Raw genomic sequence first — 12,980 nt, 5'->3', positions numbered from 1 at the left:
ATTAAAAAACTAAACCACATTTTTTGTTGTGACAATTTTTGGACTAATTGATTCACAAATCCAGTTCACAGGGTGGCTACAAAACTCTAGGGGCACAAACACTCAGCAAAGGCTGCAGGGTCACAGCACCTTAATTCCTACCAAACACTTTGAACATCAAACCACAGCCTTGGTTGTGCTAATCTTACTCTCTCTGTGGCCACACTGTCAGATCTAGTAAATATTTCTCTCTCTACTCCTAGGAAAAAAAATTCTAAACCCACAAAAACTATTTCTTTACGCAAATGAATTTAACAGATATGGGTCATCATATGTTCACACAAAGATTTTAACTGGCACAGCTGAGAACAAAAATTTCCCCTGGGTTATGGGAATAACCACTTGGAAGGAAGGAAAAAAAAAAAAAAAGAAAAAAAAAAAGGAGCAGGAAACCCTTATTAAGCCAGAAAAACAGCCCAAGTCATTATTCTTTACTTTCAAGATCTTTCACACCTTAGTATCATTCTCTGCATACCATGCCTCATTTAATATTGACAGGCTAGGACAGCTCCCTCCCAGCTCATGAGGTCAGCCTCTTTGGTCAACTTGTTAAATTTTTAACACAAGAATTTGTGTATTTTTCCTATGTCGCCCCATAGTTAGAGCTCCCAACCTCATGATCCTTCTTCAGAACTCTCTTTAAAACTGTCAATGAATTGCCAATAAAAAAAGCTGACAACAATTACACTGCTGACATGCTGAGCCCAGTAACTATAGTGCTGACTAATGCTGTCTGTGTCCTCCCCATCTGTATCCGTCAGTAGTCATTTATATTAGAGTTAAATCTTGCATTACTTCGGTCAAACCCAATGTTTTGTTCTGCTTCTACAACACTGAATGCAATAGGGTTCCGATCCATGAGCCAGTCTCCTGGCTAAAAATATAATAATAGTAATTCAAATAAATAGGTGATGTTCATGTGCTAAGAACAATGGTAACAACTATAGGAATTCATATTTGATGAAGAAAACTAACCACTTATTTCTCTAGCTACTAATATTTTCCTTACTCCCACTCTACCCCCTTCACCAGCATGCTGAAAATAGTATAGCAACGATTGTCACAGTGTAATTTCACAGGCACCAAAAATGCAGGAATAATTACAAAGATTGGCAGGAACAGGAAGTAATCTATCACACAGTTTTCAAATAAATTAGCAAGTAGTTGGTTTTTCAAGAGTGCTGGGTGCTAAATACTTTGAATATCTTGGCACTTTATTTAGGAATCTGATGGGAATGAGAGTTTCTGAAAACCCATCTTATCACCAAAGGCAAAATTTGTCTTCACAAGACGGATTTAGAATTTATTGCGAGGAGGAATTTCAGTTATTTGTATCCATGTGTACACGCTTTTGGAAATAACCTTACAATAGCTTTTCATGGACAATTCTGTGCGGTAAAGTCAATGCTAATACTTACAATTCCATGCTTCTGCAGCAGGTCAATATCCTGAAAAAAGGATTCCTAAAAAAACCAAAAAGCAGAAAACAATAAAAATAGATTTTGCCTTTTCTTGTAATTACATCTATCTCACTATGTGTCTGTTTCAAATTTGTAAAAATTATTTTCCCTAATAATACATAACTTGTTGGACTACCCAAATAAGCAAAGCCATAGTGGGCCAACAAGGCCTACACATTTTCTATCACCTTCTTCATAAAATGTATCTTCACAGGTAAGCAATCCTGTGCTGTGCTAACAAAACTTGATGTAAGATCATCATCATCTTGATTCTTTTCTGCCACAGTTCCTCAGTCTTTTCAGGCTGATGACCATTCCTTGGAAACATAAAATTAACTGATAGTCCCCTTGCAGTTAATATAGAAGTGTAAAATATAAAGAAATAATGATAATCCCATTAAAAACTGTGCATAGCTTTTGAAAGGTTAATGAAGAGTACTTGAAGAGCAAGGCTGCACAGGGACTAAGAAAATGAGATTTTCTTGGTATTAGACTGGAAGAAGATTTTAAATGCATTGAACTCCCTGATGGCCTTTGGGGACTTCCTGTTCCTCCATGGATTTCGTAACACTATCAAAATACCTTCAAATATGCTGCACATTTTTTTCAATCAACCATAAATTTACCTCATCATCCTGGTATCCTGGTTCTTCTTGGACTACTTGATCCTCCATGGCCTTCATCATGAAAGAGCAGGCAGTAAAGTATTGATCACTACTGGGAAATGCAAACAAAGATAGTATTGGGGTGGCAATAAATGACTGTAAAATGACTTTTAAGAAGTCCTTGAACTACAGAACCTTCTCGGTATGCCATCACATATGGATTCAAACTTGGATTCTGCTTCCAACTCTTCATTATCTGATGTACCAGACCAAAAGGAGAAAATCTACCGCTTTACTCTCAGATGAACCAGTTTGGCTAGAAAGGGTTTAACGGGAAAAGAGATCTCATTCCCTTGTGAGAATCTTGGGTCAGAGATGAGTTTGGAGGCGGCAACATTTTAAATGGTTTATCATTACTGGAATTTATTCTGGTAAGGAAGTTAAAGGCAGCCTGTATTTTTATAACAAAAGCATAGTTGCAGACAGAATGGGTAAAGGAAAGGCTATGCAACATCTCAGCTTCCCGATCTTTATGCGACAGAAAGCCCACAAAACAGCGCTACTGACAAGGCTACATCTCCTTAGTCATATATCTTGAGAGTAGACTATAAAGCTGTATTTGTTTTCAAGTTCTTGCTGGAGTTCAGAATACCTAATAAATGCTGAAGACGTGCAAGTAACGCCTGCAAGAAGTATGCTTGCATGAAGAGAATAAAAGAAGGGTAATAAAAATCTGAGGCTTTTATTATGCAAAAACATATACAGAGAGCTTATTTCATGGTTTTTTCATGGTTAACTTGCCATGTCTGTACTCTGCTGCAGCTTCACTGCCCTCTTTATGTGACTTCCTATAAGCAAGCCCTAGAACCAGAATACACACTTACTGATAGCATGGTTCAATAAAAAGCAAAATATGACCTCCTTAAATTTTATGAATGCAAGAAAAATGAGTACCAAGTAGTTCCTTAGAAATATGATCTTATAACCTGCTGTACCATTTTCGTGGTTTTGTAAATTGATAGGTTGCTTCTGTCTTAATTGTGAGCTTGCTTTCACTGTTCTAGGTATGGCTGATCAAAAGTTTTGTAAACTACCTCATCCAGATTGTGTATATATGTTTGCTAGCTCATCCTTGTTAATAAAGTCCACGAAAGGTAAGTCAGGTTTATTATGAAACTACAAGATGGGCTATGTCTAACAGAGAACAGGATAATTTAGACTAAATATCTGCAAATAAATAGCTTTTTTCAGCTTCTAAATGGATACTTCAGGTCTGCCCAACTTGCTTGCAAGAATCTTGTGTATACAGAGACTGGGAGAAGTGAGAAAGAAAATATTATAATTTTAGAATGATCTCATTTCGTTTTGGAGTCAAAATATGATGGAGTCACTTTAGTTAGTATTTAATGGAAATATTCTATAAAATCAGTTGTTTCTGATAGTGTCAGGATATATTTCATTTCTATTTCAGAACCCTGACAATTATGGAATGAGAAATCATGCCTTCACATCATGCCTAATATCAATCAGAAAAATAATTACAGTAAAACACTGATTAAAAAATACTTGAAGAGATTTTAAAAACCCCTTAAGCTTCAAATACTGAAGGAAGAAAAACAAGTAATGCAAAAGGCATTACAACTGTATTACAATTCACTTCTTCATTAAAAATATCCTCCTGAAATGCACATAATCCTGCACTCCAAGCACAGCTGAACAGGTCATGGGATCGTTCTCCTACTCCCCATCCTTAGGCAATTGGCATCTCACAGCAGAAAAACAAGGCAGACCCAGACCTGTGCCTTCCTGCACGCTACGAGGGAAAAACGAAGAAATTATACCACACCCTACTAAAAGCTTTAAGGATGAACAAAATCCTCCTGTTTAGTGGAGGGTCCTCCTGTTGCTGGTGTGTTGGTGCACCAAAGACCCAGAGGATTTCAGTCACCACCGCCTGCAATGAAGCAGATAAAAGGGTGAAAGTCTGAAACAACACAGCAAATCCATGAAGAAACAAGGACCTTTGTGAGGAAACACAACATTTTTGTGCCACCTCGGGTGCCCCAACCCTCCTGTTATCACCCTGGCAGCTGTTCATTAGGATACGTGAGCAAGACCTGCATGCTGCACACCTTTCAACAGATAAAGACCACCGGTGTGACAGGGACCTGGCCCCAGCACGTAGCCTTGGGTTTAATGAGCTGGTTTTGAACTGACAAATGTCCCAGCTGACTTGACTGGAGTTTGGGCCCTGCGTTAGGGGCAGGAGCCAAGGTGACCTGCCCCAAGGGGCACCGTGGTGGAATTCCACGTCTATTAACTCAGAGGAAAATAAGTGATTCATCGTATATCAACACACAGATTTATTTGGCTTTTCCTTGCCAGCTGCCTTTTCAGGGGATGCAAATTTCTGTTCCCAAAGGCTGAGGCACCGCAGAATTTCCCTCCCCCGTGGAGCACCAAAGTTGCCCGTCAAAATTACAACAATTAAACCGCAGCTCATTCCCGGGCATCTCCGGGAGTGGGGGTCTGCGAGTGGTTACGGTACCCCAGCGTGTAAGACTCGGAGCTCCCTAAACCAGCCCCGGCCGCAGTGCCAGCCAGCCAGCCCGCCTCCTCCTGAGGGAACGGACCCGGCGGTTTTCCCGCCGGAGCGGGGGGGCGGGGACACCTGCCCTCCCGCCAAAACGAGGCGGCCGTTAGCCGCCCGCTCGCGCTGGAAGCCAGACCGCCGTGAGGGAGGCGCGCAGGCTCCTGACAGGAATGGGGACTGCCCCTTTTCTCACCCACCCCCGCGCTGAAATACAGTTGAATTATTGCCTTCAATCACTTTATCTTCTAAAATTTATCAACTACTGTATTTGCCATCTCTAAGGAATATTGTATTACCCTTATTTTACAGCTGGCAAAGGCTTAATTAAAAATGCAGAGTGGCATTGGGTTTGGAGGGCATTCAGTTCAACACAGCTCAGCCTTATTTTTTCAGGGTGCCACACACACATCTTCCTAAACAAGGCACACAGCATTTTTGGATTGGATAGCCAAAACCAGTCAGAAAGCTGGAAAAGAAGTGACTTGCCTGAAGTCACAGGACAAGAAAATGAGGCTGAGTCATACGCATGACTTAACCTGCCATTTTAAAAGGATGAAAAAGGTGCTTTTTAGGATACGAACACTTCTACAAGAGTTCTGTGGTCTTCTTGGAGACAGTATTTGGAAAGCAATCAGCTGTTTTAGCTCACCTTTGGTAGCAGAGTCGGTACAGGACTGCACATAAAGAAGATGTCAGCGTACTCCTGCGAGCAGGAGTTGCTGGCTGCCCCTCAGGGTCACTGCCCCGGTGGGTGGGGGGTTCAAATGGCAGAAGGGATGGGAGCAGCATCTCAGACTGTTTCAAGGTGCTTGTGAAAAATTCCTCACCCGCCGCCTGTGGGAGGTTAAGAGTACACCCGGGTGTCGTCATGCTGGCCAAGTCAGGAAACCAAACAACAAAACCCACAGCCCCTAACCATCATCAGCACACCACAGGAGTGCTCGCAGGGTCTCCAACCAAGACATCAAATGATTTCTCTAAGGACCCAAAGTCTAATTCTGGGTGCCCAAGGCTTTGTCTATATGGAAGAACCGGCTGGCACTGCTTTTGAAAACTGCATTATTCCACAAGAGCTACTCCAGAAGAGCACTTAGGCAGACAGCCCTTTAAAGATGAATTCCTTCACAATGTATGCTTTTATTCCAGAACAGAATGCACATGCAGAGCGTGATCCTTCTGGTGCTGCTGAACAGTTCTGCAGCAGCTAATGCCTCTGTAAATAACCTTCCCTCCATTATCCTTCTAGTTCGTAAAATAGCTCTCAGAGGGGTCAATGAATGCATAGAATTTGAAGATCATTTGCCACCCCAAAGTGCTACTTTGGGCAATAGATTACATTCTACATCTTCAAAATGTTGTGTGATCATTAACTGCTCGTTCAGCTTCCAGCTGGCATTGTGCAATAACCCCCCATACCCCATCACATTACACACCAGCCAAGTGAGTCAAGGCATCCCAGAGTCTGCTCCTTCCCTCTTACAGGTTCTGCTGCTGACCGGTGCACCTCCAGCTGCAGGAGAGGCGCTCACAATGAGATACAGCACTGTCATCTGTATTTCCTCTCACTTGAGATCTTATAATCTTACCAGTTCAGACAAGACAAGACCCAAGTCAAACCATTACCATAAGAATACTAAGTATACAGCTGATTTTTTCATCCTCACAAACCATTTTAATCCATGGTTGCAGTAGGGAAATCATGTGGGGTTTTTTTGGTTGGCTGGTTTTGATTCAGATTTACGTGGATCAAATGGACTAGAGTCAAATATACAAGCTAATGCCTTCTCTGAACTTTCAAGGTGGCATTTTGCCTGTTCTTAACCAGGACAGAATAATCAAATATTTGGCCTTCCAGAATATAACAGATGAAGATTCAGCCTAGGATATGAGTGTACATTTATGTCGGAATTGTTTTGGAAGAACTATGCCTTCTGGTTTCCATAGGAATGCATTTCACTTACAGTTGGTCCCAGACTAAAACTGTGACACACCTGAAATCTTCCCAGAATTGCAGAATGCTTCTGGGCAAAGATGCAGCAATTTCTTCATATTCTTCAGCTCTCTCTTCCCTAGCAGCAATTGTTTGGTTGGGTTTTTTTCCCCCTATAAAGTTGAAAATACATATTGGGGGGTAGAGAGGGGGAGCGAGAGAAAGAAAGAACACTGAATATTTCAAAGGCAATCCAAGTATTAACAAGGTAAAAACTTTATGTCTCCTACAGCAAAGGAATATAGAGTAAAAGTCCAGCATCACTTTGGAAGTTACGTGAGCTATTATATCCCCCAAATTACCCAAATCCACAAAACACGATAGCCTTGTATTGATAGCTCACTTTAGCTACTCCCTTAGTCACATCAGAATTAACCATCACTGCTTCCAAAACAAAATCTGCCAAAAAACCTTTCTGCGAGGAAGCACCAGGCAAACAAATTCCACCTCAGTCAGTCTCGGGGAAAGGCCATGCTTCTTTAATGTGCCCCATGGAATTTGTACTAATTAACTCCACACATCACAGCTTGCTCCTCTTTCTCCATGCCCGAAAGCTCTTCTGAAAATCCATTAACTAGTGGGTTATACCTCTAGCAAACGAGAAGAATAGCAGAACTGAATTCAGGTTATCAGAACACAGTAGGATGAATCCACACAAATTTTTTGTACTTAAGGAATTCTTGCTTATCTTTCTGCCGCTTCTGGTCCAAATCCCTCATTTATCTGCAGTGCCTCTGGTACACTTCTTTGAATGTCGTGTCCATCTTGTGAATATGCCTGAAACTCTGCATATGTTGGCATAGGCTTTAAATTTTACATAAAGGAAACAACCTTGCCTATGTTTTCCTTCTCTTTGGTCAGAACTAAGATGAACTGCAAAAGCTGTATGCATACAATGGGTCTCAGGATAGGACTGGCAAAATATCAGACCAGCTAAGCTTCATCGTTCAGACTGGACCAACAAGAGGGCTCCATTGTTAAAATGGAATTACTGGAAGGAATTGAGATGGTACTGTGAGACTGAGTGATGGCTCTGTCCCAGTCTTCAGATCCCTAGGCAAATCCTTGACAAAATACTCAATACTACACTGTTGAGAGTGATCCTGCATTAAAAAGACACAGATTTTGCTACCTCTAATTTACCTTGAGTTAATCATTACAGATATGTTATAGGATTAGAGATCTCCCTTCTGTGTATCAAGATGTTCTGTCCAGACCACGGTTCAGCATTGCAGCGCTGGAGGAAATGATGAGATAGAGGGCTGTGCCCATTGGTATTAAAGAGGTACCAGGTCAAGTCACGACCACAACAGGTTGGATGTGACTGGAGAAGAAAAGCAGCCAAAGATAACTTACTGATATCAAAACACCGACTAGAGAATTCAGGCACAGGTATTTTTCTAAATGAAAAATAAATAATCTGTACGTCAACTATACAAATGCAGTAAGTGATAGCAGTCCAAGCACCACGAGCCTCATTTTTTTTGTGTTCATTTTAATAGGCGATTGTGAAATAAGTAATTCTTTATCTATAACAAAGGATGACATGATAAAAAAAAATGCAGAATGGAATAAACAAAGCCACTTTTAAGCTTTGCAAGACCTAAACTCAGAGGCTTTCTGGAGACACGCATCAGTATATCATATGCAGAGTGTATCAAAAAGACAAAGGAGGTAAAAAAAGCAATCCCTTTTGAGAATGCACAAGGAATTTTTTATCTAAGGTAAAAAAGCAAACTAGTAATAGAGAACAATAGGACTGGAAGGGACATCAAGAGATTATCTAGCTCAAAGCAGAATCAGCTAAACTTGGCAGATGTTTGTTTGCCTGGGTAGGCTGTGGATTTTCTTTTATCAGAGGTTTTTGAGAAAGAACCAGACAATTTCAGTGCTTGACTATCCTTGCCATTACCCTTGTTTTCCATCATTCACTACGTAATGCAATTTTGTCTGTAAAAATATGCAATATACTTTGAGCTACCTTCTAGTTTTAAAAGGTCAGATAACTGGGACTCTAATTCTTGCATTGTGTTTTCTAGCCCAAAAGAGAAAAAATGCCAGCATATCTAGTTCTAAAAAAATTGCTGAAACCTGATGGATGTTCTGGTAATGTGTACAGCTTGCTTTTATCTGCTCCTGGCTTTTGGGGCTAATGGCTTTTGGGGCTAAAACATTGTAACCATGTAGCCCTGCAATACAGTATTGCCATCCTCAGTAATTTGCCATAAGCTTTGTACTGAATTTGCAAGGCCTCAGGACTGAGGCTTGTCAGGCTTGCTTTGTTTGAACTTCTCTCGACCCTTCTGTACTTTTTACTAGGTTAGCTGTGACAGCAGTTTCCATAATTGACCAGGTCTATGGCTAATTTGTTTTACTTCTGTTTATCTGCGTGTGGTACAGCCATCATTTTATATAAATAGCAGTAACAAACAGTTATTCTGCATAGAATGACAGATTTACGACTAGCACAAGGATGTAATGTAGAGAAATACCGGCCTGGTGCAATAGCAGAGGCCTTGAGAAATGGGGACATAAGATGTGCAGAGGAGTACCGGCATGCAAAGATAACTGGCAAGGCACAGGCTTGGCACTGGAGACCTGATGGCTATGAACAACTCGCCGGTGATCAAAGAAATGCTGACCTGGAGCTGGATGAAACCAGTTTTAGGAGTAACAAAAATAGTAACTAACATATATAATAGGGACCACATACCATAAAATCAGATGTAGCATGGCACTGCAGACCAATGAAGAAAGGTGTAAATGCATGCTAGCAAACATATAAAAATGACACCAAGTGGATCTTAGAGCAAGGAAGGAGAAACAATCAACATGAAGATAATATTCTCCCAGCAAAGGACTCCAGATGCTGACAACTCTCCATATCACCCCCCCCACACGCACCAGAATGAAACCACCAACCTTACGACCCACAGAAGCAGTGGAAGGGTGAGTGAAATACAAGGAAAAGGGGTAGAAGCCAAGAAGATTATGTGTTTATGTGTTACCATTTTATGGAAGTACTCTAACTGCATTATTATCCTTTCTCTTTCTGCAAGTTATATCTGGGTCAATAATCATTAAACTCTCAAGATTTCAATTATACTAGCAATAAATCCTTGACTTTAATTATACACAAGGTACACTTCCTCTTTGTCCATAAACAAGCTTTTGAATGCAGCATTTTTGGGCTGACATACCCACTTCTTAATTGCACTGGTAGCTGATAAATTAGTAGAAACTCAAGGATTGCCTGAGCTAACAAGCAGACCAGGAGCAAAACTGACAGACATAGATTAAGTGCTTATCCTGGTTGTAGCTAAAATTCAGTCCTTTAAAAAAAAAAAAAAAAAAAAAAAAAAAACTATCACTGAGCAGATTTCTAACCTATGCTAATAAAGATTTAAAAAAAAAAATCTATTTTAAAGCAGCTTTTTCATTTTTAACCAAGTAATTCTTCCTGCTTGGGATGCTGGTGTTGTGACCTGCAATTTATCAATCTTGGCACAAAAATCTCTATTGCAAGAAATGAAATGCATTTGGGGAAATATATTACTCTGAACTGTGAAATGCATACTTTGGGAGATACCAGTCTTTTTTAAACTGGGAAAGCTTTCTAAATAGCTTTTGCAAATTCCAAAATAACTGCTCTTGACTAACTCCACATACATGGATTTTTGTTCTGGAATGAGTGCACCTTGTTCTACTTTAGCTTAAGCAACTTTATGATAAACAGGAATAACAGACTAATTATGAAATAAGACTGCCCACATATGTTGCTAAGTGGGAGCAGTAATTGCAGTTACATATATCTTTGTTCACTTGAATTGACCTCCAAGGTCAGATTGAAGTAGGATGAAGCAAGCTATAGTAAAATTTATTTGCTCTGAAACTGTTACCACTCTTCAAAGTCAGTGACAATGCCACTGACAAGCTTGCATTTGAATTAAAGCCCAGTCGCAGGCCTGGTTAAAGTCCACGGGGGAAATATTTTCATTTCACTAAGTAAACCAAAAGAATTGATTAAATGTTCCTCCGCTCACAGCAGATGAAATGGAAAGCCATCACCCAAGGGAATGAAGTACATAATGCAGCCGGTCAGGCCCTAGGGCTAGGCCTGAACAGACTGCAGAGCACAGCCAGGCTTGCACGCTCCCCCTAACTAAGGTCTCCTGGTGCAGCTCTCAGAGTTAGCTCAAGCTTCGATTTGAGCAGGGCATTATGCTCTCCCTTATCTAAATGGCTTTGCATTTCTCCTATTTGTGTTCACTCTGGTGCTCATCTGAACAGTAAAAAAAGAAAAGATGGGATCAGACGGCTGGGGGATGGGGAAGAGAGACAGAGAAAGCCTGCCTCAGCAAGGTGTCAGATCAGTTTTGCCATGTGGTGGACTCTCACTGTTCCTGTAGACAGAGGGACTTCTCTGGGACTGAATGCAAATACAGGAGGTGGAGTTTGCCTGGCAGCAGCTGTACACATTGGTGCATGAGACAGGAAAAGAGAGCGAAGCAACAGGGATTATGGCTTTAGGAGGAAGCTGAGGCAGAAAACTTGATTTAACCACCACAGCTCATCAGAAAGGGAGTTAGAACAAGAGAATTGCTCACAGATGCATCTGCCATGCTGCAGAACACAGGACTGTGTGTGTATTCTTCACACCAAAGAAATTCTGACTCCCAATACAAACAAGCTAGAAGTACTGCAAATACTGTCTTAACTGTTACGGCCAAAAGAGTCAATGCTTCTCGAACTTATTCACACATCAGCATTGAACATTAACCTGAAAAAGACACAAAGCAAAGCAGCTTTATCCACAGAACATGAGAGCAGAGTTTTCAGTGTTACAGCTAAAAAAAAAGCATAATTCATGGAATGGTTTTTGGTTTTCCTTTCTCTAATACATTCCAGCTCACTGTTGTCAAGTAGGTTGAATAATGACTTTTGAGTATACTGCTCTGTTTTGTACTCAGGGCAGCATTTTCATTGGCATGCTTCAGAAAGAAGAACATATTTAAAGTGCAGCTAATAGAAAATTTTTAATTTCCAGGTCACAGCAGAATTCACTGGTCACATCAAATAATGGCATTTTACAAGAAAAACATTTTTAAGTTTACACTTAGAAGAGGTTCAGCACTGGTATTTGAGACATTTCTTCATTTAAAAAAAAAACCCAAACTTTGAAGAGCCTCTACTTGAAAAACTAATCATTTTCACAGTGTTTCCACTTACCTTATGAGTTTGGAAAAGTTTAGGCTTTCTAGCTCAGCCTCTGGGTTGGTAGGAGCTTTTCTTTTAAACCAGCCATGCTGCAGAACTGAACGTGCTCTTCTTTTGGCCAGTTTTCCACTCTTGGCTTTGCCTGCTGCTTCTGCAAGTGAGTTTGTATGTAAACCACAGGGGGGAAAAAAAAAAAAAAAACCAACAAAAAACTAATCTTACTCCATTTGTATTCCATATGTTTGCCAGGCTAGTGGCCAGAAAAGATCATAAGCAGTTTGTTTTTCAACCCCTAAAACTTGGATAGGCATCAACTGCATCATCATACAGTTATTTTTAGCTTAGAATAATATTTGGAGCTCTCAGGAGTTGTAATTAGCTTTAAAATACTGTGTTTCCTTGATTTTGCTACACATAGAGCCTTAATTTTCAGTAATGGTCCAGCTAATAATTTTCTTCAATCTTGCGCCTTTAAACTTCAGAGATTCATTAGCCTGATTATTCTTGTTTTATCCTTTGCTCCCCTTTCCTTGGATTACCACGCTTTCTTTGCCAGCCTTACTGGAACTGTGTCTATTTCTTAAACATTTCCTCTGTCCATATCTGAAGAAAGCTTTTAATCTCTCCTCCTCATCTTTTTGCTGAATTGGTGATTATAAATGGCATATAGGTGTCTCTGAAACTTGGTGCAGGTGCACAACTCCCGCTTGGTTCAATATACCCCCGTACTTCCTACTGCAGTCTTTCTTCCTGTCTTGTCTCTCCCCAGTTATTTTCCCACTGGATTATTAAGGCAGCACTTCCTGCTTTAATGGCCAGGCAATCCAAGACAGAGGACTAGGTCAGAGTTTCTGAGACCAGATTTCACACGTGACCTCTGTTCTTAGGGCAATGAGTACAAGACAAGCAGGAAAATCACATGACATTCGAATTTTTATTTCAAAATAATATTCAGTATTGAACTGCAGCCATGAGATGTTCCTAACTGACCAGCCACTGTTTCCCACCCTCAATTACCACAGCGCTAATGCAGCAAAAGCAAATTGGAGATAAGAAGCTGATGAGAATTACCACCA

At 40.5% G+C, this 12,980-nt stretch overlaps 1 protein-coding gene across 1 annotated transcript in view; it reads right to left on the bottom strand.

The window, feature by feature from the left end:
- The window catches only part of DMC1 (DNA meiotic recombinase 1), a 33,119-nt gene that overhangs the window by 10,227 nt on the left and 9,912 nt on the right, over window positions 1-12,980 (bottom strand). Inside the window, exons 6-10 of the mRNA XM_041129642.1 lie at window positions 11,917-12,055; window positions 9,401-11,156; window positions 6,689-8,011; window positions 2,126-2,216; window positions 1,458-1,502 (exon numbers count right to left, since the gene is read on the bottom strand). Coding sequence (XP_040985576.1) covers window positions 1,458-1,502; window positions 2,126-2,216; window positions 6,689-6,948 — 396 coding nt within the window. The 5' untranslated portion in view covers window positions 6,949-8,011; window positions 9,401-11,156; window positions 11,917-12,055. The remainder of the gene's footprint in view (window positions 1-1,457; window positions 1,503-2,125; window positions 2,217-6,688; window positions 8,012-9,400; window positions 11,157-11,916; window positions 12,056-12,980) is intronic.

Source organism: Aquila chrysaetos, chromosome 17, assembly GCF_900496995.4.
Source record: "Aquila chrysaetos chrysaetos chromosome 17, bAquChr1.4, whole genome shotgun sequence".
In the NCBI taxonomy this organism is placed as follows: domain Eukaryota; kingdom Metazoa; phylum Chordata; class Aves; order Accipitriformes; family Accipitridae; genus Aquila; species Aquila chrysaetos.
Note: the sequence above shows the minus strand (reverse complement) of the source record. Positions and strands in the feature narration are given on the sequence as shown.